Raw genomic sequence first — 26306 nt, forward strand, 5'->3', positions numbered from 1 at the left:
CCAAAAGTTGCTGGTTCAAAAGCTCTAGGGAAAGTAAAACTTCAGGCTTGGTATACAATGTAACAATGATAGCAAACAAAGGCAATAAGGTGACTGAAATGAAATAATCAATCCTGATCAAGCTCTCTGAAACAGCTGGCCCTAATAACCATCCTCTACTTTCAACTCACCCCCTTGCCTTCCTCACTGGGTCCTCTTCCTACCTCTGACTACTTCATCTGTCTCTCCTCCACTAGCTCTTCAATTACAGATTGACAACCAAGGTTCTATCTTAGAACCCACTTCTCCCAATAATGCCTTCCCCCCTCACAGCTTCAAAACAATACAAATGCATGTAGGTGTCCCAAATCTAAACCTCTAGCCCTAAACCTTTTTCTAAACTCTAAGTCATAATTACCAATTAGTTATAAGTAACTTCCAATTATTTCTATGAAAGGATGACCCTCTGGTATGCAAACTCAATTTGCCAAAACCAAATCCACTAGTTTTTGCTCTTCCTCTTACATTCCCTACTCTAACAACAGCACTCTATTCTTAAATCCTTCCACTCTGTTCCTTAGAACTCTTTGGCAGCTCTTTCCAAGCCTAGCATCAAATCCAAATTCCTTCATACAACACTGTGGGTCCTCCAGGATCTGGCCTCAGCCAGCTACTCTAGCTCTCATCTCCTACCACATACCAGGGTGGCCCCACCATCCAACAACTTTCCCATCCTCAGCTCTGTTCCCTGGCTTACTAACATACGCCATCTCTCCCATGAGGCTGGCCAAGCCTGTTGCCTCCAGCCTGAGTCCAATGTACCCCTACAGAGCTTCTCTTATATCTCCTTGAGTCTGGTTGTCCACCATCTACTTGACCATCAAAACAACAGAGTTGGCCCTGGCCAGGTGGACAGAGTCATCCTGGCACAACTGAAACACCAAGGTCATGAGTTCAATCCCGTCAGGGCTCATACAAGAAGCAATCAATGAGTGCATAACTAAATGGAACTAAGTGAAACAAGTTGATGCTTCTCTCTCTTTCCCTCTGAAATCAATGGAAAAATTAAAAATAAACACACACACACAAAAAAACACACACACATACATCTCACGGGGCTTATTTCATTCAGTTTTGTCCAAGTCAGTTGTTTACAAGTCTACTGGTCCCTTTATATAACAAGCTCATGGAGAACAAGAACAGAAATGACTCAATATATTTCCAACATCTGCCTTTCACACAATAGATGCTTAGTAAATGCCAGCTGATTGGATGGATGAATGAACAAATTAACAGGTATCATTGAAAGAATGCAAACTAGAGGAAGAAAAGCTTAGTACCAAACAACCCAACATAACTTGCAGCTTCTGCAACATCTCTTAGATAGAGGATAGCAATGAAGACTGAGATGAAAGTGAGTCAATGCCTGACCTGTGGTGGCACAATGAACAAAGAAAGCATGGACTTGGAATGCTGAGGCTACCGGTTCAAAACCCCAGGCTTGCCCAGTCAAGGCACATACGAGAAGCAACTATGAGTTGATACTTCTCATTCCTCTCTCTCCTGATACTTCTCATTCCTCTCTCTCCTCTCTCTGTAAAAATCAATAAATAAAATCTTTAAAAAAAAAATAAAAGTGAGTCAAATGGATGGATGGAAATGGAAGAAAAAAAAGTGGTGTGACTTTTAATCCATTCATCTGCCAATTTTTTATACTTTCAGAAGAATTTGTAATTTTAACTTGAGAGAAAATAAAACCGAGCCATTCTTTTGCTTAAGCTTATAAACTACTAGTTATAAGCTCCAAAAGCATCTTAATAGTAATTCAACATAATTACTGCAACCTGTATTTTAAATGCCCCATTGTTTGTCAGACCCATCAAGAGCTTAGCTTCCAATCAAATTTCTTTTTAGGTATCAGCCATTTCTCCAATATTTCAGAAGCTTTCTGGCTACAGTTTTTAAAAAGATATTTTCCCCTGATGGCTTTTGAATTATGCAGACAGCATCTCTGAGGGTCTGGTTTTATATTGAAGATAATTAGTCAAGTGCTGCATTTTAAAATAAAACTAATTAAAAGAGCAATTGGATAAACATCTGAGAGTCTTCCAGAAATGTTAGATCCCTCAATCTTAAGAAGGGACACTTGCCCAAGGAGTTCAATAAACTAATCCGAGATCAAGTAGGAAGTAATGTTAAACCAGCCATATCATGCTGATGTATAATAGTTCCAATAACCTTTTAATAAGCTGTTTTATTATTAGAAAAGACACTTAGAACCTTCCATCACCTACTTCAGAACCTTATATACTGTACCTGTGTTTGCTGAACAGAATGAAATCTGGCACGATTCTCTTTTTCAAAGAAGATCAAACAGGTTAGCTTTTTCCAACCTTATTCTCCTTGGATCCATGTCTCCCTGGATTTGCAATGCAGGGGTTCTAACTCACTAGGACAGTAAGCAGTGAGCAGGTAGAACAGCAAGGTGGGTGACATGGGGTGTCTGTTTCTTTTCTATTCTTAGTATTGTTCCCAATTTATGCTTGACTGAAAAAGACCAAAACAGACCTGGGTCATCTGTATGGACCAGGCTGAGTAGCTGCCAAACTAAACCTAAGGGGGCAACACACCTGAGCTTTCCAACAACCAAAACAAAAGACACAACCAACATATATTAAAAGAGAAGACAGGGCAAGGCCATTGAGTCAAATCACTGGATTCCCTGGGGCCCATAAAAATTGTACAGTACAGGGAGTAAAAATTGGGCTAGTGTGAGAAGAAAACAGTAAACATTGCTTGGGCATTCACCAAGGCCACCCTCTTAGAGGACCTCTTTAACATAAGGTTTCAAATATATTTTTTTTAAGTTTTAAGTGTCACATCTAGCTAGAAGATAAATCTAATTTTTGCTTTCCGCAGAAAAAATGTTTCCCTAAGGGATCACATCAGATTAGAATCTGCTTATGTTCCAAGGTAGACTGCAACAGATCCACAGATTCCTCCCTCCCCGAACATGTATTCCCACAGGGAGAGGGAGGTGGTCCCTTGTTCTCCAACCCTCCAATCTCAGGAGCACCTGTGACTTACTTCACCAATACAGTGTGGCAAAAGTGATGTGGTACACTACAACTTCTAAGGCTAGATTTAAGGGCCTTATGACTTCCACTATCACCCTCTTGAAATGTTGTCCTGAGACTGCCATCCACCGAAAGGACCAGGATAAAAGACCGGAGGAGAGAGGCCCCACCATCCCAGCACCCAGCCATCTTGCCAGCTGAATGCAGGCATGAGCCCCCAGGTAGGACAACAGGAACCACCCAGCCAACCCATGGAGTCAGGAGAAATGAGTTGCTGTTTGAAGCCACTAAGTCTGAGGTAGTCCTTTAGGTAACAGTAGAAACTGATACGTGTATCATCTAGGGCCAAGATTTAAAATCTAAACAAATTATTATAAAAATAAAGGCAATAAGAGGAAAAAAAGAAAAATGAAGGGAGTGAAAAAGAAATATGGAACATTGCTAATGTTATAAATATCAAATTTAAGCTTTAAAAATGGAATATCCAGGTCAAGATCTAGGACAGGGCTCCTTATTAAGGATCCAAATACCCATGTATAGCTTTTAAAATTATATGCAATTTTTGTGTACACAGGCATTTTTTTCTCCTGAGAAGAATACCTTTCCCAGCAGATACTCAGGAGGGCCTCGGTCTAGAGCACTCATGCACACGTGCAGGAAGCTCCAAGTGCAGGGCCCTGGTGGGAACAAAGCACCTGGGGATCCTTAGGAGTGGCATCAAGTAACTTTCTAAAATAGACCTTCTTTTTCATGCAACCATTAAAAGTGATGAGGGCTTTATTATATTTATTAAGTGAAGAAAGCAGGAAACAGTTATTCACAACTATAATTACAACTGCATAAAAACATACACAGAGGCTAGAAAATATATAAATTAAAAATAGTTTTCAGATTGTCAGGATGATAGGTAACTCCCACTTTCTACCTCATGTCCCCAAGTTTCTTAATGCTGTTATAGAAGGGTCAGGGGATAAGTAAAGTATCAATTTCACAGTTGAACGAACATATTTTCAAGCCATACATTAATCTTTCCTGGTCATCCCCACCCTACGAGGACCAAGACTTCTTTATCTATGGAATCCTGAACCTTGTCTCCAATGTGCCCAGCAGATAACTGAGACTTGGCAGTCACTGCAAAAGCACAGCTTGCTCAGTGTCCAACCAGGGCACTCCAGAAAGTGGGCTTTCTTTGATCACAGCCCAATGCTTTTTATGTTATGCCACTTTGTTTCCACTAAATTTGTCCATCTTTCCTAAGAAAGGGAAATAATGAGTTTAAGTTATTAGGTTAGACCACAACTTATGGTGGGAATAGGAACATATCCAAGAATTACTTTGACTTTTCTCTAAAAAAAGACTAGCTACCACCCCAAATACCTTACTTAACTTACTTACTAAGACTTTTAGATGCTACAAAACAACTTGATTACAAATGAGAGGATTGAAAAGAACAAGGGGTAATGGTTCTTTAACATAAATTCTGAAAGCAAATATAGGACAGTATGCTCAAACATGCCAAGTTCAGATTCAACTACTTCCAACTTCCTATTAAGATAGACTCTGAATTTCTGGTGTGGTACAATTCATTTAAATCATTACATTCAAATAGAATACTTATGTCCAACATTTCCATGGGCTAATGTGGCTAAGCTAGAGATCTGAATAAGTTGTTTGATTTACTTCATATGTTGTATTCAGATATTTTTTGGAAGAAAATCATTTGTAGCAGTACATTTAACCTGCCCTAAAACACAAGGGATATCACACACACATTGATCCTGAAACATTATGAGAATCACTGGTTTAAAACTTACTGCTATATAAAATTTAACAAAAAAATAGCTATAGAGTATAAATGCCACTGGAGCTGCATGACAAGTCATGATGCCCAAGTTGAAAGGTTATTTTAAGTAAAGGGTAAATGTCATCATGACTAAAAACCCGTGCTGGGTTTATAGGTAGGAATATGTTACTGAATTGACAGTTCTTGGCACTCTAGAGATTAATTCCCAGTTGCCAAGGGAAAACATCAATGGCTGCTCCATTCTGACGCTTGTTGCTGTTTTTCATAGGGCACGGACAGCATTTAAGATTCTGCTTCTGTTCCTTTTTATTTATCACCTAGGCATTCCTGTAATCAGTACCTAACATTGATGACATTCAAGTCTAGGGAGCCACTGAAACTCAGTGGTAATTAAGTATACACTCTATGTGTAACATGTCTGCAAACTTTTGCGAATTTCCAAAACCTCCAACAGATTACTAAAACAATGGATCTCTGCCTCAGCTGCTTGCTGCCAACATTAGTGTCAGTCACACGAAAGGAAAGATTCTCTGTGAGAAAGGAATCTACAGGCAGAAAATAGAAAGGAAAATTTCCCCAAAAGAAAGTAAATTCTCTAAGAGTAAAGGAACCACAAAAGACCTAAAAAAGACTTCTGACAATCAGAACTTACACTGATTGCTCACTTGGGATGAGAGAAGAGAGCCTGGAAGAGCTTACACTGCAACTGCCAACTCACTAAGGGTTGCTCTGGGCAGCAAGCTCCAGGTGGTGCAGAACCAGTGTCAATCTGCCCAAACCGCCTCCGGGAAAGCCTGACCATTCCGTGTCACCATACCTGAGCCAGCTCCTTAACGCGCTTCTCCAGGAGTGCAGGCAGGCCTTCAGGGAGGGAAGAGGGCTGCCTGAATTCCTGATCCAGTCCCACCCCGAGGGAATCGCTTTCATCATCCATATCACGGAAGGGGCTTCCTTCTGGAGACTCACTGAGCAGATGCTCCAAGTCCAAATCAGTCAGTGAGTCCATGGCAGTGGCCGCCTGGAGCAAGTCATTGTCAGAAGTGGAGCCGAAGAATGACAGCAAGGGGTCAGAAGTGCCCTCCAATTCCCGCAGGCCCTGGGCTTCTGCTGATGAGACTGCTACAGGTTTATGCTCTTCATCCCTCTTTCTCTGAGCCTCTTTCTCCTTCTGAAATTTCTTTAACATCTCTTTAACGCTCAAAGCCCCAGAATATTTCTTTTTCTTCTTCTCCTTACTGGCATTGAGAGCTGTGAAGCTGCAAGTAAGGGGGAGACTGGTTACCAAGGCTGCAGTACACCTCAAAAGGGAAATTCACAGAGGGACTTCACCCCTGCTCCCAGCGCAATGGTCTCCAGGAACCTAAGTCACAAGTCCACCCTGTTATTCCCCCTCCCTCCTCTTGGCACATGGAGCTCCTTCTTGCTGGGACCAAAGCTTGAGATTTAATACAGGTTAGCAAAACCGGGTCACAAAGTGCTACATATCCGATGAGTTTTTAAAAACCACTGCCAGGCTGAAATAAAAGGTTGCAAAAAGGGGGTGAACAAGAAAAGTATTTAGAGGGAGAAAGCAGGAGCAGCAGAGAGCAGCAGCAACTTGAAGGGCAGCTGGGGTGAGATTGAGTGAGGCAAAGAAAGCAGGATCAGAGAAGACAAAGGGAAACAGCAGAGACAGAAGGAGAACTGGAGCAGAGGAGGGGTGCCCAAGAGAACAAGAGACAGCAGCAATCATACAGCGACAGAAATAGCCGCCAACACTGACGGTGGGACAGAGAACTCCTGATGTCTGACACAAAGAGATGTGAGAGCACTGACTAGGCCCACGATGGCACTGCTGGAGGCGTGAGGGGGAACGGAAGGCCAGGCCCTGCTGCCTCTTCTAAAGCTGAGAGGAGGAGGGCAAGTCAGCTCCCAGGTGTCCTGCCCTAACCGTTCAGATTTTATCCTAGCAAAGAAGCTGCTGCCTCTCACCCGGCTTTGGAAAACTTGGACTTTTTCGATTTCTTCTCCTTGTCATAAGTGTCATCTTTTTTCTTCTTCTTTATCTTCTCACCACCTTCTTTCAACTTCCGCTTCTGAGAATTAAAGACAAGGCACAGTTACACAGCTCCCTCACTTGGGGAGCAAGTGCACGACACAGCACTGGCCTTGCTCCGCCCAGGGCACATCCTGAGAGCTGTCTTATTTCCTTTATGAACAAAGCTTTCAGATCAGTCCCTGGACCATGGACCTGTGTTAGGTCAATACAGCGTTCCAACCAACAGTGTCTCCTGGAAGCACCCAGGGCTGAGACAACAGTGGCCATTATGCAGCCTGAAACCTTTCTAGTTTGAAATGAGCTGTATGTGGACCCTGCCTCTCATTTTAAACACACAGGCAGTGACAGATTTCCAAACAAACTTATCGTAAGGCTAACTTGTTTTCGTTGGGGTCACACCCCTGGGAACTGAAGACTACTACACGTCCACCGAAGAGACACACAATACTGGTGCAAAGTCCCCTTACTTCATACCCTTCACTGCCCTCGTCCCCACCCTGAGATGACCTCAAGAAAGAAATCCCTGCCGAGCCTGCTGGCATTCACAGCACCTCACGGCAGGTGTGAGAGGTAAACTGGCAACCTTGGCACATGCCTTTCTGCCAATCTCCTAAGCCATCCTCAAATGGCACATACTCTGACAAGTCACCCACTGATCTCACAAGGTTTAAAAAAAAACCAAAACACTCCTGAAACCCAAAAGCAAGCAGTGTTCTAACCTTTGGAGATTTTTTCTTCTTTTCTTTAATAAAGTCGTCCTCAGATTCTGATGCTTGTCTAAACTGCAGCGTCCCCGAGTTAATGTAAAATCCTCCATACTTTGTAGTCAAAGACGCAGGAACCAGCTCATCATACTGAAAGGGGAAAAACAAACAGTCAGCGCTGGCACTACAGTCCGAAGGTGCAGTGCAGATGTTTCCGTCACATGACTGCATGCCTACGCACGCTTCTGGTCGACTGTGAGTTCTGAGCTTTTTTTTTTTTTCCATTTTCTGAAGCTGGAAACAGGGAGAGACAGTCAGACAGACCCCCGCATGCGCCCGACCGGGATTCACCCGGCACGCCCACCAGGGGTGATGCTCTGCCCACCAGGGGGCGATGCTCTGCCCATCCTGGGCATCGCCATGTTGCGACCAGAGCCACTCTAGCGCCTGAGGCAGAGGCCACAGAGAAATCCCCAGCGCCCGGGCCATCTTTGCTCCAATGGAGCCTTGGCTGCGGGAGGGGAAGAGAGAGAGAAGAAAGCGCGGCGGAGGGGTGGAGAAGCAAATGGGCGCTTCTCCTGTGTGCCCTGGCCGGGAATCGAACCTGGGTCCTCCGCACGCTAGGCCGACGCTCTACCACTGAGCCAACCGGCCAGGGCTGAGCTTGAAGGTGTTTGGACAGATCTGGTACCCTTTTCAGCGAGAGCAGCAAGGCGCATCAAGGATGCCACTTTCTCTCTCCTCAGTGCAACCCCTCCTCAAGCTTCAGGCAGGCCCATTCTGACCCCTCCCCCAGCCACTGGGCAGTTACCAGGAGGAGCAAGGGTGTGGTAGTTCCTATGCGGCATTTTCATTAAGTACTTACCGCCTCTGAGTTATCGATGAAGGAATCAGATTCATCATAACCATACCCCATATCAATCAAGTCCTGTATTCGGTCTTTTCTACGTTTCTTTCCACCCTAAAATTTAAAATAAGTCATATGCTTTTCTCTTTTTTTTTTTTTGGGGGGGGGTGTAAATTGTGGTAAGAACGTATAACATGAGATCTATGCTCTTAAATTTTTTTTAAGGTTTTTTTTTTTTTTTTGTTCTTTTTTTTCCAGAGACAGAGAGAGAGTCAGAGAGAGGGATAGATAGGGACAGACAGACAGGAACGGAGAAAGATGAGAAGCATCAATCATCAGTTTTTCGTTTGACACCTTAGTAGTTCACTGATTGCTTTCTCATATGTGCCTTGACCGCGGGCCTTCAGCAGACCGAGTAACCCCTTGCTCGAGCCAGTGACCTTGGGTTCAAGCTGGTGAGCTTTTTGCTCAAACCAGATGAGCCCGCGCTCAGCTGGCGACCTCATGGTCTCAAACCTGGGTCCTCCACATCCCAGTCCGACGCTCTATCCACTGCGCCACCGCCTGGTCAGGCTGTGCTCTTAAATTTTTAAGTCTAAAGGTCACATGCTTTTTCTAGAACACGGAATTAATTGTTGCCTTGAACTCCATCAGCTAGTGACTAAAGGGTGTAAAGCATTGAAACTGTCACACTCAGACAACCCCCAAACCTCCTTCCCAAAGACCTTTAAAAATAGTACAGATTTGGCCTGACCAGGCAGTGGCGCAGTGGATAGAGCATCGGACTGGGATGCAGAGGACCCAGGCTCCAGACCCCGAGGTTGCCAGCTTGAGCGCAGGCTCATCTGGCTTAAGCAAAAAGCTCACCAGCTTGGACCCAAGGTCACTGGCTTGAGCAAGGGGTTACTCGGTCTGCTGAAGGCCCACGGTCAAGGCACATATGAGAAAGCAATCAATGAACAACTAAGGTGTTGCAACGCGCAATGAAAAACTAATGATTGATGCTTCTCATCTCTCTCTGTTCCTGTCTGTCTGTTTCAATCTATCCCTCTCTCTTACTCTCTCTATTCCTGTAAAAAAATAAAAATTAAAAAAATTTTTAAAAAAAAGAATTAAGAAAAATAGGACAGATTTGTATCTGCATAAAATGACCTAAGTCAGAAGAAGGAACTAAAAGGCTTCATATGCCTTTTATCAAAACATTCATTCTTAAGATAAATTCTAGGGATAAAAGGCCCTTCTTGTTCCTTCATCCATTTAGCGGCACACACTAATCCTATCACACTCACCTTCTGTACTTTCATGCATTTGTTTAATAACTGCATTCTGCTCTCTCTGACCTCTCCTCTTGCTTTCATATCAGTGTTGATTAGATGATATTTCACTAAAGGAATGTGGAAATGTCTAGAAACCTCTCCCACCCAACAAGGTTGTTTTGTTGCCCAAAGAGAAATCTTACATATTTTTCTTCAAATTTCCGGGCAAGGGCCTCCACTTTATGCCTTTCCTTTTCTTCATCATTAAAAGGATCTGAGAGATCTTTCTTCTGTGAAGAGAACATTCCACGAAATAAGAGTTACAAAAAATTCCCACTAATTTCATAGTATCATACATCCACTGACTACTCAACAACACCTATAAACTGCATAATAAAGCCATTTTCAGAACAGGTACAGTAGAACACATGCTATGTTTACCTTAGTTGTTCAAGAAAAATTTTCACTCACGTAATTCAACAATACTTAATTAAATACCTACAACTGCAGCACTAAGTCCTGTAAAGCTTCAAATATGGCAAAAGATCTTTAATCAGGGATGCTCAACCTGTATAGATGTGCGTTTCAACGTAGCTGGTTTCTTCTGTCACCCTAAAATTTATTTTATGTACTTAAAAACATTACTTAAAAAGGGGTTCACTGGCCCCGGCCGGTTGGCTCAGCGGTAGAGCGTCGGCCTGGCGTGCGGGGGACCCGGGTTCAATTCCCAGCCAGGGCACATAGGAGAAGCGCCCATTTGCTTCTCCACCCCCCCCCTCCTTCCTCTATGTCTCTCTCTTCCCCTCCCGCAGCCAAGGCTCCATTGGAGCAAAGATGGCCTGGGCGCTGGGGATGGCTCCTTGGCCTCTGCCCCAGGCACTAGAGTGGCTCTGGTCAAGGCAGAGCGACGCCCTGGAGGGGCAGAGCGTCGCCCCTGGTGGGCGTGCCGGGTGGATCCCAGTCGGGCACATGCGGGAGTCTGTCTGACTGTCTCTCCCCATTTCCAGCTTCAGAAAAATACAAAAAAAAAAAAAAAAGAAAAAAGGGGGTTCACTTCTAAAGCAGTCAGTGGCTCAAAAAGGTTAAGAACTCACTGAATGTAGAAGTTAAGAGTTATTCTGCCTTACGGGTCAGAAGAGGCGTATGAATTTACTCTTCTCTCAGTGCTATAGAAAATCAAATCCAGGTTCACAGCAATCCCTTTCCCTGGACACCTATCTTGAAGGATCAGTAATCTCTTTCCTCCCAATCTCAATAGTCACTCCAGATATTTTTCTGTAGTTGTTCCAAAAACTCTATAAACTTAGGTACTCTTGCATTTTCCTCAATTTTCCACAATTGAACCATACTAAATACCTTAAAGACTTCAGAGTAGGCCAAAACCACTAACGATTAGATTCTACCTCTTATCTATGCCTACCAAAATCTCAATCACCCATAAAAATCAGTTAAATAATTTAGGGTATATATGCAGAATGAGATTTTACAGAACACAGATACAATGAATGTACCACAAATGGGGCAGTCTTGAAGACATGTGCTTATCTGTATCTTCTAATTTTTCTAAAATGATCACACACAACTTAAGTGGTTCAAATAATTATAAGAAATCCCCCCATCTCTGTCAGTGTTGGATTCACTGTGTATTCCTTTATGCCTTCCAAACAGTTACTCATCCAATAACTACTATGTCCTGACTATATGAAGGTCCAGCTCTGTACAAACACAGGATCCAGGATATGAGCTCTCCTCTGTCTAAGACCCCGTGGGCCTGTATCTGTACTAGATTTAAATATACTGCTCACAAAAATCAGGGGATATTTCAAGAATGAATATGAAGTAATAAAATACCCCCTAATTTTTGTGAGCAGTTTCATTACCACACTGTGACTCCTGTTACCTGTGTTGGTATAATATTCTTAAAACATCTATAAGATTGGAAGTTCCTTTGGAGCTATGACAGCGACTTTTCCACCTTCATATAGTCTTGAGCAGGGGTCCCCAAACTTTTTACACAGGGGGCCAGTTCACTGTCCCTCAGACCATTGGAGGGCCGGACTATAAAAAAAAACTATGAACAAATCCCTATGCACACTGCACATATCTTATTTTAAAGTAAAAAAACAAAACGGGAACAAATATAACATTTAAAATAAAGAACAAGTAAATTTAAATCAACAAACTGACCAGTAACTATGCTCCTCTCACTGACCACCAATGAAAGAGGTGTCCCTTCCGGAAGTGCGGTGGAGGCCGGATAAATGGCCTCAGGGGGCTGCATGTGGCCCGTGGGCCGTAGTTTGGGGACCCCTGGTCTTGAGTGTCTAGCACAGTGCCTTCACATAAGAAATACATGCTAAATAAATAAATAGGTAAATGTGTCAGATTACATTGTGCTTTGAACACTGCAGAGTAGTAGACACAATATCCAGGAGTTCTCAATCTGAAGGCAAGGAGTGAATCCCCTGAAACTGAATACAATATTCTCCGTGTATGTTCCATGCATTTTTCTGCAATGGAGAAGAGCATCTAGAATCCCCCCAAAAAGATGAAACTGGAGCATAGGAGTTCTAATTTCAGTTCACCTATTAGTTTGGTTTGAGCCCATAAATCAATACCTTATTTAATCCCTGCTACTTACTCTTCCTCTCAAGGAAGAGGATACTATTCTTACTTTGAAAAAGGGATTGTGAATTAATTTGAAATTACTTTTTCTCCTCTGCCCACTGGACCTCATACAACAGGTTGACCCTTGGCACAGACTCAATGGCTTCTGTTCAGCCAATCAAATCTTAATCAAAAAACACATTTTCACCTGAGCAAAGAAAACTGGATAATCCTTCTAACCAAAGGCACTCACCCCAAACAGCACAACCATGAACTAGACTAAAGGAGCACTGGCCACTGAAGCACTGCCGGAAACTGCACCAACATGATCTCAGACGTCCTGTGAGCCAGGCAACACAGCCTCGTCTCCATTTGACTAAGAGCCACTCTACAGAACAAATGCTGCAGTGTGGGACCCAACAAACCTACCCTCAGAGCCTCGCATTGTGCATGGGTATACAGTAAGTGCTTATAAATGCTTTTCACCTAGCTCCTGTTCATACTGCATGATTTCATCCATATAAAATGCAAAAAACAGGCAGAATTAATCTAAGCTGTTGGAAATCAGGGCAGTCGTTACCCTTGAGGGCAGGGTAGTATTTTGAGAAGGCAGGAGGAGAATTTCTAAGTGTCCTGGAAAATGTTATATTTTGTGATCTAGATGCAGGTTACATGGATGTGTTAACATTGTAGAATTCCATTAAGCTGTGCATTTATTGTATGTTCTGTTTTCTTAAGTGCATAATTCAATTTACAAGTTTATAAAAGTTTTTATAATGTTAATGATTTGCCAAAGCATCAGTAATAGTTGAAACTGGGTGATAGGTACTATCCTCTCTATTCTATGCATGTTTGAGAAGTTCCATACTAAAAAGTAAAATACAAATCTGTCAGGGAAACATAGATTATTTAAAAAAACATCTGAGAAATCTAACTGATTCTCAAAAACCCTGGAGGCTACAATCCAATTCTGTACCCCCCTCAAATAAGTAAAACAAGAAATATCCCGGGTAAAATAGGTTTCTATCCCTCCAGTGAAGTAACTACCCAATATATTTTTGTATTGAGAAGAGATGAGCAGTGTGTATTTTTTCTTGTCTGTCCTTACATGAGGCAGTGAGAATCCCTTGAGAAAGAAAAATGGCCAGCATGAAATCCACCACTGGAACAGCCAGGGACTGGTCACATTTACATATAAGGTCTATCGGAAAGTTCTGTCCATTTTTGGAATAAAACAAAATACAAATTTTTCTTACCGTCAATAAACTTTATTAAATAATGTAATTGCCATTATTATTAATGATTTCTTGCCAGCATGAGGGCAATTTGTATACCCCATTTTTGAAAAATGTTTTATCTTTTGATGCAAAAAATTGAACCAGTGCTTGTTTGATATCTTCATCATTTTTGAATTTTTTGCCCTTCAAAAAATTTTGTAAGGACAAAAACAAGTGCTAGTTGGAGGGTGCTAAGTCCGGGGAATATGGTAGATGCGACAGACATGCTTCTGTAGCATTTCTTCCTTGTTGAAATTTGTAAAAATTACAGTGGCGTAAATGAACTTTATCAGTAGCCATGGGTACACTATCGCTTCACACATAAGACTAACGTGAATCAACTTTGTTTTAGTTAATTTGCTACGTCAGTATGTATACATTAAGTAATAAAAACAGAGAGGCACACATGCGCCAAATAAACGTGATTACGTGTCGAAACTTGTGAGAGAAACGAACAGAACTTTCTGGTAGACCTTATACATGTAATATTTACAATCTTGGTGGGAAAAATGCGTTTCACTTATTTATATTAATTACCACAGCCATAATTCAAATTAGCTTTGGATATGCATTTCTCTAGCATAAATCAGGAGAATGGTTCTAAAAAGGATTCTATCCCTTCATGCCCAGGGCAAAACCAGCAAACTCAGTGTTTGCTTTGGGAGGGGTGCTGTGATCTCGAGACAGCCAAAGCCTCCCTAATCTTGCTTTCACCTTCTGCAAGTCCCATTTACACACCTTGCCCTGAGCACTAGATCTACAGTGAGTCTGGGGCCACTGGGCGGGGCAGGGGATACCTTATCTCCAGGTTGAAGGCCCTTCACTTTCCCTCGTATGTTCTTCACAAGCTCTGGGTAGAAGAATTCTGGGCAGCGCTTGTGATCTGGCTCAAAGAGGGTGAGCGTAATCCGAACAGCTGCTGCAGCTGGCTCAGAGTCTTGATGTTGCTCTGATCCTCCAACCTCCTCTTTCCGGGATTTCTTCAAAAACACAGGATTCAGAGAACCTGGGAGAGAGGTGAACTGGACCCTGTGGGGCTCCGACATGGCTACCAACAAGTCTTAGTGGATGTCACTGCATGGCTTCTGTTAACATTAAAAAGAAGGGCCAAGTTAATTAAACCAAGGTTTTTCCTGTTCAGCTATACAGATTTTTAAGTTTAAAAGAATTTCATTGTCAAGAAGAATCCACTGTTCAATTTATCTTAATTACCATTTATTGCTTTTTTTCTGTTTAAATACTATTCATCTTAAATATAAAACTTTTTTTTTTTTTTTTGTATTTTTCTGAAGCTGGAAACGGGGAGAGACAGTCAGACAGACTCCCGCATGCGCCCGACCAGGATCCACCTGGCACGCCCACCAGGGGCAACGCTCTGCCCCTCCGGGGCCTCGCTCTGCCGCAACCAGAGCCACTCTAGTGCCTGGGGCAGAGGCCAAGGAGCCATCCCCAGCGCCCGGGCCATCTTTGCTCCAATGGAGCCTTGGCTGCGGGAGGGGAAGAGAGAGACATAGAGGAAGGGGGGGGGGGGGTGGAGAAGCAAATGGGCGCTTCTCCTATGTGCCCTGGCCGGGAATTGAACCCGGGTCCCCTACACGCCAGGCCGACGCTCTACTGCTGAGTCAACCGGCCAGGGCCTATAAAACTTTTTTTTTAAGATCCCATATGTGCCTTGACCAGGCAAGCCCAGGGATTTTGAACCGGCGACCTCAGCATTCCAGATCTATGTTTTATCACTGTGATACCACAGGTCAGGCTTAAATATAAAATTTTTCATAAATATATAAAAATTACCCAAATCCTATCATCCAGAGATAATTACTGTTTAGCATACTTTCTTCTAATTCTTTTTGTATGTATATTCACTAGATCCTTGACATTAGAGAACCCAGTCTGAAAGAATCAGAAAGAATCTTCAAAAATTATGCCCTGGCCAGATAGCTCAGTTAGTTAGAGCATCATCCCAATACACCAAGGTTGCAAGTATGATCCCTGGTCAGGGCACATGCAGGAATAGATCAATGTTTCTGTCTCTGTCTGTCTCCCTTCCTCTCTAAAATCAATAAATTAAAAAAATATTTTGTATAGTCTCAAAAATAATCATCAAAATTGCACAGAACCCTAGTGAATACTGTTCTTTTACTTTATCCAATACTTTTTTTCTGGCTAAGAATAATCTCTTTTGTAAAACCACCTTATTTTCATCACCAGCATTTACTTTCATTTAAAGCCATTCTTGCCTGACCTGTGGTGGCACAGTGGATAAACACATCGACCTCAAAGGTTCGAAATGCTAGGCTTGCCTGGTCAAGGCACATATGGGAGTTGATGCTTCCTGCTCCTCCCCTCTTCTCTCTCTCTTTTCTCTCTAAAATGAATAAAATCTTTTTTTAAAAAAAAAAGCCATTCTTCACTATGACAAAAGTTTTCATCTGCTCAGAGCAATGCCTACCACAGAATCAGTAAAAAAACAAACAAAAGAAAAGCAGTGTCTCAAGAGTGATGTGGCTAGGCTCATTTCCTATGACAACAGTCTCTCACCACCCAAACTTAGGCCTCAGCAAAGTGCCAAATTATCACATGCCAAAGACCTTCAAAGTTCCTTGGAAATGGTGAGAGTATACTGTGAATTCCAGAATTCCAAGGTTTTATAGAATATAAATATGCAAATATATCACATACATATATATTTTGTTTCATGTATAATTCACGTCCTGCTTTTTAAAACATATTTGAGATCTTCTTACCATGTCTATATGATAATCACTGCAGCCTTGTTTGTATAGGAAAAATAATACAAGCAACCTAAATCTGAACACCCAGCATTAAGGGAATGATTGAAAAAAATTAAAGTTTTCTTTATTTGTAAGGGATTTTGATATATTGTAAATATATAATATGTATTATAAATACATATAATGTCTGTTATCTCTTGTACTTTTCCTTCATTATTATTAACTGTTTAATTTTGCTTAGAGTGAGGTATGATAAAATAAATTTAAACTTTTTAGCCTGACCTCTGGTGGCGCAGTGGATAAAGCGTTGACCTGGAAATGCTGAGGTCGCCGGTTTGAAACCCTGGGCTTGCCTGGTCAAGGCACATATGGGAGTTGATGCTTCCAGCTCCTCCCTTCTCTTTCTCTCTCTCTCTCTCTCTCTCTCCTCTCTCTTCCTCTCTGTCTCTCTCTCCCTCTCTCTCTCCTCTCTAAAAATTAATAAATTAAATTTTTTTTAAAACTTTTTATGCAATTGAAACTAGGCTCTTTCCCCTTATGGCTTTTCCCATTTCTTTTGTGCCTAGAATGAACTTTTGTGCCTAGAAGTTCTTCTCCAACCAGGAATTTTTATATATATAAGACTTGACCTATCCAGTCTTTCACAGATAAAATTTTCACTTTGAAAACTTTAACCCAAGTTAAATTTACTATGATATAAGGTAACTATGATATACCTTGGTTTCTTCCCAGGATCAGTCACTAAATATTCCTTCTTTTGCCAGATGATCTGGCATATACCACATACAATGTGTCTTAGATACCTTAAGATCTACTTCTGAAATCCATCCTGTTATTTTGATCTAGCATCTGGAGATTCCTTAAACAGTACAACACTGTTTCAAGAGGTATTATGGCATACTTTTACATTGTGAATTTAAAATTCATCTTTATTATTCTTTTAAAAGTAATATTTGGCTATTCCAGACTGTTTATTATTTCAGATAACTTTTAGAATCATTTTGACAAATTCCCCCAAAAAGCTCAGTGCATTTTGATGTAAATGGATCATAAATATGAATTAATTCAGGAATTTACATATATTATATATACTCATATATGTGTCTGGATATTTATATAGCATATGCAGTATTCATTTTTCCTATTATGACCATAAAACTGTGATCTATAAAACCAGACAAGAAAGTAAAATATCTGAAAATAAAGAGTTAAAATATAACCTCAATTAGGCAACAAAGTGATGAGCAGTAAAAAAGACTGGTGGCACAAAAGACCATCATGCACTAAGATGTTGGAAATAAATTTCAGCTGAAGGCTTAAAAGTCCCCCACTGATAAGAGCAGGCAAGTCTCACTTTAAGAAGGGAATTGAAGCCTGACCTGTGGTGGCGCAGTGGATAAAGCGTCAACCTGGAAACACTGAGGTTGCTGGTCCAAAACCCTGGCTTGCCTGGTCAAGGCACATATGAGAGTTGATGCTTCCTGCTCCTCCTCCTTCTCTCTCCCCCCCCCCCTCCTCTCTAAAATGAATAAATAAGAAATTTTTTTTTAAAAAAGAAGGGAATTGAAAATTAACCAATGGGATGCAGGGAAGATCATCCTAGAAGAGGCAGCCTGGTCTCCGCCCCACCTACGTCAGTAATTTAAAAATGTAACCTAATCCTGACCCTAATTTTAATTTTTCCATTGATCTGAAAAAGAAAGAAAGAAAAGGAGGGAGGGAGAGACGGAGAGCTGGAAGAAAAGGAGAGAGAAGCATTAATTCGCTGTTCTACTCAGTTGCTCCATCCAGTCCTGCATTCATTCTGCTTCTAGAACCCACAACCCCTGTGCATTGGGCAGAATTACAATTTTAGACATTGTAACTTCAGTCTTAGATGATAACACTGTTTCTCTTGGGATGCAAGGTCATCCTAGAAGCAACCAAAATTTTAAAATGTAACCTTATCCTGACCCAAATTTTAGACATTGTAACTTCAGTCCACTTAGATCGTAACACTGTTTCTCTTAATGGTTTAAGTGACTTTGAAGGCCTAACAATTTATAGATATGAGAATAAATTAAATCAAACCTATAACATATTGACACTTAGATGTTCCTTATAATCAAAACTGCTATTGTGTGTACTAAGTCATTAGATACATTTAAGAGAATTTGACACTAGTAACTGACATCAGACTTTTTTTTTTTTTTTTTTGTATTTTTCTAAAGTTGGAAACAGGGAGGCAATCAGACAGACTCCAGCATGCGCCTGACTGGGATCCACCTGGCACGCCCACCAGGGGGCGATGCTCTGCCCATCTGGGATGTTGCTCTGTTGCAACCAGAGCCTGAGGCAGAGGCCATGGAGCCATCCTCAGCGCCTGGGCCAACTTTGCTCCAATGGAGCCTTGGCTGCGGGAGAAGAGAGAGACAGAGAGGAAGGAGAGGGGGAGGGGTGGAGAAGCAGATGGGCGTTTCTCCTGTGTGCCCTGGCCAGGAATCGAACCCGGGAATCCTACACGCCAGGCTGATGCTCTACCACTGAGCCAAATAGCCAGGGCCCAGACTTTTCAAATCCTTAAGAAAAGATAAGTTTGGAGGTGTATATTTAAAAGAACCTGACTTACATTTATTTGACTCACAAGACTTAATTAAGTCCTTGGAAAGATTTTACTATTAGGTTTATAAGTTCACTGTTTTAGAAGTTTTGAAGTATTTGAAAGAACAAGTATATAAAACTTTAAATGCAGTATAAAACATTTAAAGACATTTACCTTTGTAAAAAGAGCCCATTGTTTAGGGGAATTCAATCTGTTAAACTGGTGCCTTAATTGAAGCTTTGTAAAGGAAGCATTTTGGGTTTTATATAAACATTCTTAATTTGTAAATAAAACAAGATCAGCAAAAACGTATAGTCTTAAGAAAAACTAAGTATTTAAATATAGGCATACCTTGGAGATATTGTGGGTTCAGTTGCAGACTACCACAGTAAAACGAGTGGTAATCTTTTTGCTGGTGGAGGGTCTTGCCTTCAATTTGTAAAAGACGCAACATCTGTGAAGGGCAATAAAGTGAAGCGCAATAAAATAAGGTGTGCCTGTACTCACCTTTAATGAGTTAAACTTTATTCTAAGTAAAAGTACAGTATCCTACAAAAAAAAAAAAAAGGCCCTCTTAAAAACCATCAACTGATGAAATGCTAGCCTCCTTTTGTTATCTCGGGTTATTTCCAGGAATGATGTATTTTTACTACCCAGCCTTTTACTAATTACATTTTCAAACTGGTTATTGCTGAAACATTAAAAAAACAAAACAAAAAACCCCCCTGAATTTTGCATGCTAATTTTGTAATTAGTCTGAACTCTTGTTTTAATGAGTATCCCCTTTGTTTCAAAATAAGCTATCCTGTCATCCACAGAAATGAGAATTTTGTCTTCTTTCTGGAAAATTCTGTTTTATTTTTGTTTCATGTCTAATTGCATTGGCTAGAACTTGCAAGATAATATTAGACAATACAGTCTTTGCCATGTTCCTGACTCTAAAGGGAATGCCTCTAGGCCTAGTGTGATGTTAATTAAGTCATATTTTTTATCAAGTCATTAAAATATCCTTCAATTCCTTGAAAATTAGCCTGACCAGGTGGTGGCGCAGTGGACAGAGCATTGGACTGGGATGTGGAGGACCCAGGTTTGAAACCCCGAGATCGCCAGTTTGAGCATGGGCTCATCTCGCTTCAGCTAAAGCTCACCCAATACCCAGGGTCGCTGGCTTGAGCAAGGGGTTACTCGGTCTGCTGAAGACCCCGGTCAAGGCACATATGAGAAAGCAATCAATGAACAACTAAGGCGCCACAACGAAAAACTAATGATTGATGCTTCTCATCTCTCCCTATTCCTGTCTGTCCCTATCTATCCCTCTCTCTGATTCTCTGTCTCTGTAAAAAAAGAGAGAGAGAGAGAGAGAGAGAGAGAGACAGGGTATTCCATCGAAAATTAGAGTTTTAAAATTAGAAACTTGTGTTTAATTTTATGAAATTACTTCCTGGAATCATAACTATGCTTTAAAATACCTTTTTGTCTTTAAAACAAAGCGAGCGGTAAATAACAGTTCGTGTAACTGACAGGACTTTAGGGAAACTGAACTCTAATGAAAAAGCAGATTGTGTACAAGGTAGTTCACTAAACACACACGCACCCCGCTTACACCAAAGCCTCCGTGTATAAAAAAACAAACAAACAAAAACCCACAAAAACTCGCCTACAGATGTGTGTGAACCCGCCACCTTTTCAAGTAGGCGGCGACCCAAGAAAAGTCCGGTTCTAAGTTCACACTTGACTTAGACTTTAGAGTCTGCAACTGGAAATAGGCCCTTTTGAAAATTTTTATTTTCTACCTGGAATCTGACTTCGGGGCTGTCGCTGTGCTGAACTGTTTGTTCCTAGTTCCCCATTCAACGGCTCAAGTGCTCACGTACTGCAGCTGCTCCTGGCCTCTGCTTTCCTGTCGTCACAACAACCGGCTCCGAACTTCTCGAAAAGTGTCAAACTACAACTCGGCTTACGTGAGAGCCCGGTCGCGACAAAGACACGCACCTTTGTCCCCGGAGCGACGCAGGCTACGGCCCCACGGGCCGCGTTCGTCCGCGCGCGACCGTCCTCTTGCCGGCCCGGGAGCCCGGGTTGCAGGGCTGCTAGCGGCCGGCCCCCGAGCCATGCCTCCTGGCGGGCGGCCGGCCTGCGCCGCGGCCCATGGCCGGGTCCCCGAGCGCCTGGGGCGGCCTCGCCGGCCGTGCCGCCTGCCGGCCCAGGAGGGAGCGGAGAGATGCCGGCTCCAAGGCGGTGGAACAGCTCCGGACCTCAGGGCGGGCTGCCCCGGCGCCCTGGGAGAACTTGCGGCGCGATCGAGGGCTCGGGGTCGGAGCCGCTCCCCGAGAGCGGCCCTTAGAGAGCGCGCTCCGAAGCCCCAGGGCGCCCCCCGGGCGCGGGGCCCCGGGCGCGGGCGGAGGCTGGCTTCCAGGCCGCGCCGAGATCCGTCAGGGCAGCTGCCGGCGCGGCGACGCGGCCGGCCCCGGGGCCCGCCCGGGACTAACGGCCGTCACGGAAACGCCGAGGTAGAGGGAGACAGAGGCCAGGGTCCCGCGGCGGGGCGGGCCGCAAGGCCGGCTCCCTCGCGCACTCGATCCGCGCCTCAGTCGTCGTCGTCGTCGTCGCCGCCGCCGCCGCCGCCGCCTTCGCCACCGCCTCAGACCGCGGATGCTTCGTTGTCACGAGCCCGAGGGAGGGGGAAGGAGCCGGGAGTTCGGGGCTCCGGCGCGCTGAGACCGCGGCGCCCTAGTCACGTGCCTCTCGCCGGGCCAATAAGCCCCGGAGGGCGCGGTGACGTCAGAGCAGCGGTTAGGCCGATGACAGCCGTCCCCGTCACGTGGCCGGGCGCACTCCAATGGGCGGTGCCAGAGCAAGCTCAAGTTCCCGGCGGCCCGTGCGTCGGTGGTGGTTGGGTGGTAAGATGGCGGCTGTGAGTCTGCGGCTCGGCGATCTGGTGTGGTGAGTCCTGGCGGCTGGGGCCAAGCGAGGTGCGCCGGGGAGCTGCTGCCCTGGGCGGGGAGTTCATGGCCAGCCCCGGAGCTGCCTTACTGTGCGCTCCCGGCCGCGGAAAGGGCGAGATGAGGTGCGGGCGCTGGGAACGACGCCGGGCGGAAGGGGCAGCCCTGGCCCCGGGGGACTGAGTTCGAGGGTGGCCGTGATGGGCCCCTCTCTGAACCGCGAGGCCGCCGGGGAGAGAGCTACGCTCCAGCCCGGACGCCGGCGGCTACTGTGGAGGGCATCCCCGGCGTCGGCCGCGGACGCCGGTTCCTCCGGGTCTTGCTGGGGTTGCCGGGTAAGCGGGAGAGCCGGGGCGCCCGCGGGGCTGTCTCGCCCGGAGAAGCCCGTTAAAATCCGCGTTGCGATGGAACCGACCTGTGCGGGCGACTCGGCCGGGGATGTCGAAACCGGACTGATGGCGCTGCCTTGTGAAGAAATGGAGGAGACACCGCTCCTTTAGGCAGTGACCGGTGCCTTCTTGGTGCCTCTCGTGGTCTGTTTTTGTGTCCTAGACAACCGCCCGAACCGAGACTGACAGTCGCCGCCTCCCCTCGAGCTGCGTAGCTTGTTTCTCGACCCAGACAGAGGAAGGCTTCCATTAATATTTGGCAAAGCTGGCTGGTCTCGCGGTGAATTAAAACAGACTGTAAGGGGAAGTCTGTGTTTACAGAACAAACTGCCCTCCCACCCCCATCGCGGGGAGGCTCTAAACAAGCGACTCTTGGTGGTTTTGTTGTATCCCTTGTTACCAGAAGAATGCATGTATCTTACGCACATACAATTTTGCATTCCACTTCTGAGGGGTACTGGCTTGTTGGGTCCATCCATAGGAGCCAGATGAAGAACTGTTTGCCAGCTTTTGTTCTGCCATTGGAAGGTGCAGGTGGCGATTGAGGAAATTAAATTGCATATTGAGAGGGCTGAAAGGGATGGACTGGCAATGCTGACTCTCTGTGTTTTCTCTAGGGGGAAACTCGGCCGGTACCCTCCGTGGCCAGGAAAGGTGAGTGTTTATGCTGTAAACTAAAGAAAGACATCTGAAGTTGAGTTTGAAGAGGTGAAGAATGTAAGATGAGTTCCTCTCCATTTCTGGCGTTGAGTTAAACTGTTTTCTATTTAAATAATGCTCACAATTGTTTTTCTCTAGTATCAGTTCGTTCAGAAAAAGCCTTAGACTATAAACCAGGTCATTTAATCTGCAGTAATTGCTTATTTCTTGAATTAGAAATGGTTCTGGTGGAGGTTTTTAATCCTGGAAATCAAGTCTAGTTTGGATTTAGCTTTATACTGAAATCTAACAAAAGGAGAAGAAAATAAATTCTCCAGAAAGAGAGAAATCTAAATGTAGGTTAGTGAAAAGTCAAAGTATTTTTGTCCCAACTCAGTTTAAATCTTCTTTCCATATTACCATATGTGCTGCTCCAGTGCTTCTTTGCAGAAGTTGGCATTTCAGATTTTGCATGAGGCAATCCATCATAGCTTTCCAAATGTTCGGTTTTTACATTCTTGCCAGAAGCCCCAGAAATATATCTTTAGACTGTGTGTTTGCAGTATGGAATTTTCAAGTGCCTCAGTTGTCTTTGTCGCTGTTACCTGTCTCAACTCTTCCTGCATTGAAGTGCTTTTAAAAGTGTCCTTTACATTTCTTCAGTGATGACAGGGTTGCTTTGGGGAGGAATGATCTGGTCTTGGTTTTAATTGCTTTTAAAATAGGGTCATTTCAGTAAAAGGGAAATTGTATCTACCGAACACTTTGCTACATGTTAGCTATAGAGAACTTCTGTAGAAAAGTGCCACGCTAGACATATACTAGGCCTTGGGTTTTTATTTTAAGACATTTCTTTTGTTTTATTTCATTTTTTTCTTACAAACTTCGATTCTGTGAGAAAAAACTTTTTTCCTCCTTTTATCCACTAGATTGTTAATCCACCTAAGGATTTGAAGAAACCGCGTGGAAAGAAATGCTTCTTTGTGAAGTTTTTTGGAACAGAGGATCAGTGAGTAGTGTTTACCAAAAGTTTCACTTTCCCTTTGTTTAGACGTTGCCCTGGGTCTGAGCTGCTTTGAGAATATTCCAGAGACCCTAGTTCAGTCTTATGGATGGCATATCCTCATACCTAAATAAAAGGTGCCAGTCCTATCTTGTAGAAATTGTCCTGGGTAATACCAATGTCAGTCAGGTGAGAGGTAGGACTCACCACCTTCTGAATCTGATAATCACATTGAGATAGTTTCTCATGTCTCTTTACCCAATTCCATAGGTGGTTCCTTTTCTGAAACCCAAATTTGGTTCTCGTTTTAAAAAACTTTATCATTGTGGCTTGTGCATGAGGTCTACAGTGAAAGTAAAAGTAATTGTTTAATCTGCTTTCTTTTATAAGACTAAATAATTCACTCTAACATTGTAACAGTAAAGCTTTTTAACCAGACCTGTCCTAGAGTTGAACTCAGAGCCATTAATTTGCGATTCCTTGATAGGCCATATAAGAAATCACAGTCAGGGGAAGAATGTGTATTTCTTTGAGTGATTTGTTTAGTTTTCTCATCACTTACATCAAGTTGATTACCTAGGTCTAGCTAGATGGTTTGATTTAAGTAGTTGTATTCCTGTTACAGGAAAATGTGATTATGGTTTAGGGAAATGTGACTTTTCTGATAATCTGATACCAATAATCAGAATACATATTCCTAAAAAGTGATATAAGGAAATCTCTTATAAAAACACTATTCTTCATCCCCTCAGGAGTTTATGTGTCAGAGTGCTTACTCATCCTGGTTTAGAGTTTTCCTGGCATCGTACAGATATACTGATATATCCAGTCCCAGTTCCCTGTTACAAACCAAGTTAGCAGTCTTTTGATGGCAATATTTCAAAGGAGTCACTATCCTGGAGCTGTGAAAGTCAGAGACACTCTAGAAGAGGGAGTGTTTAGTATGCCATAGATTTCACAAGAAAGATTGTCCTAATGCATAAAACAGTGCTGATTTTACAACCACACTCTGCATTGCTTGACACCGAAGGAAACATGCCAGGAAAGTGAATGTTGTGGGGCCCGTCTCCTAGAGACTCAGGTGACATAAACATTTAAGATGGGATTAAGTGAAGAATGAGTGATCTTGGTAATTATTAAATGGCTCTGGAATATATATAGAGATCAGTGAAGAACAGCCAGGTCAAAGGAGATGGAATTTGAGTCAAACTCTGAGGATGAATATAGACTTTGTATAGGTAGGAACAGTAAGGGTATTCGCAGGCCAGTGGGAATACTATAAACATCTGGGCTTTGAGCTGGATGTGTGGGCAGAGAGAGGCTCCCTGCTTAGGGTAAGGAATGTGTGCTGGGAATAACAGAGGCAGTATGGATGTCCTGACTGTACTTTTTGTTTAGTTAATCAAGTATGAAAGAAATATGGGAACTCATGGAAAATGGGGACTTAATCAGATTATAGCAGGCCTGACTCTTTAATGTAAAAAAACAAAAACTGAAAAGCACAATTGAAATTGATGAAATAAATGGCCTTAAGGAGGTAAACACTGCCTTGTTCACAAACTCCCTTTAACAAGGGGCACCCCAGGTAGAATACCCTAAATGTTGTATGACTATGTTTAGGATATATAAGGAGTACAATATGAAACAAACATTTAAGACAGGAGTCGGGAACCTTTCTGGCTGAGAGATCCATGAACGCCACATATTTTAAAATGTAATTCCATGAGAGCCATACAACTACCTGTGTACGTTATGCATTATCCAATAAAAATTTGGTGTTGTCCCGGAGGACAGCTGTGATTGGCTCCAGTCACCCGCAACCATGATCATGAGCAGTAGGAAATGAATGGATTATAATACAGGAGAATGTTTTATATTTTTAACATTATTATTATTTTTTTTTTAAGATTTGTCTGTGAGCCAGATGCAGCCATCAAAAGAGCCACATCTGGCTCACAAGCCATAGGTTCCTGACCCCTGATTTAAGAGATGGTTTAGCCCTAGGCGGGTGGCTCAATTGGTTAGAGCGTTGTCCTGATATGCAAAGGTTGTGGGTTCAGTCCCTGGTTAGGGCACAAACAGGAACAGATCAATGTTTCTTTCTCCCTCCTTTCCTCTCTCCCTCCCTCTCTTCCTCTCTCTAAAATTAATAATTTTTTTTAAGTTAGAGACAGACAGGAAGGGAGAGAGATGAGAAGCATTAACTCGTATTTGTGTCACATTTAATTGTTCATTGATTGCTTCTCACATGTGCATTAACCAGGGATTCCAGCCAAATCAATGACTCCTTGCTCAAGCCAGCAACTTTGGGCTCAAGCCAGTGACCACAGGATCATGTCTGTGATCCTATGCTGAAGTCCTCTATCCACTGTACCACCACCAGTCAGGCAATAATAATTTTTTTTTAAGAGGTGGTTTAGATAGGAAA

General features: G+C 43.1%; 2 protein-coding genes across 5 annotated transcripts in view; one reads left to right on the plus strand and one right to left on the minus strand.

Moving 5' to 3' along the window:
• Nucleotides 1–19359, minus strand: part of UBN1 (ubinuclein 1) — a 34481-nt gene extending 15122 nt beyond the window's left edge. For all 3 annotated transcript variants that reach the window (XR_010751165.1, XM_066382675.1, XM_066382674.1), the window contains exons 1-7: nucleotides 19257–19359; nucleotides 14387–14674; nucleotides 9909–9995; nucleotides 8468–8563; nucleotides 7618–7752; nucleotides 6832–6935; nucleotides 5678–6116 (exon numbers count right to left, since the gene is read on the minus strand). Coding sequence is in view for 2 of the 3 variants with exons in the window: in XM_066382675.1 (XP_066238772.1) it covers nucleotides 5678–6116; nucleotides 6832–6935; nucleotides 7618–7752; nucleotides 8468–8563; nucleotides 9909–9995; nucleotides 14387–14635 (1110 nt within the window). In the remaining variant the exon portion in view is untranslated. The remainder of the gene's footprint in view (nucleotides 1–5677; nucleotides 6117–6831; nucleotides 6936–7617; nucleotides 7753–8467; nucleotides 8564–9908; nucleotides 9996–14386; nucleotides 14675–19256) is intronic.
• A 2307-nt stretch (nucleotides 19360–21666) lies between these two features.
• The window catches only part of GLYR1 (glyoxylate reductase 1 homolog), a 47512-nt gene continuing 42872 nt past the window's right edge, over nucleotides 21667–26306 (plus strand). For both annotated transcript variants that reach the window (XM_066382678.1, XM_066382679.1), the window contains exons 1-3: nucleotides 21667–21848; nucleotides 22854–22890; nucleotides 23805–23884. In XM_066382678.1, the coding sequence (XP_066238775.1) occupies nucleotides 21745–21848; nucleotides 22854–22890; nucleotides 23805–23884 (221 nt within the window). In that variant the 5' untranslated portion in view covers nucleotides 21667–21744. The remainder of the gene's footprint in view (nucleotides 21849–22853; nucleotides 22891–23804; nucleotides 23885–26306) is intronic.

This window comes from Saccopteryx leptura, chromosome 4 (assembly GCF_036850995.1).
Source record: "Saccopteryx leptura isolate mSacLep1 chromosome 4, mSacLep1_pri_phased_curated, whole genome shotgun sequence".
Taxonomy (NCBI): domain Eukaryota; kingdom Metazoa; phylum Chordata; class Mammalia; order Chiroptera; family Emballonuridae; genus Saccopteryx; species Saccopteryx leptura.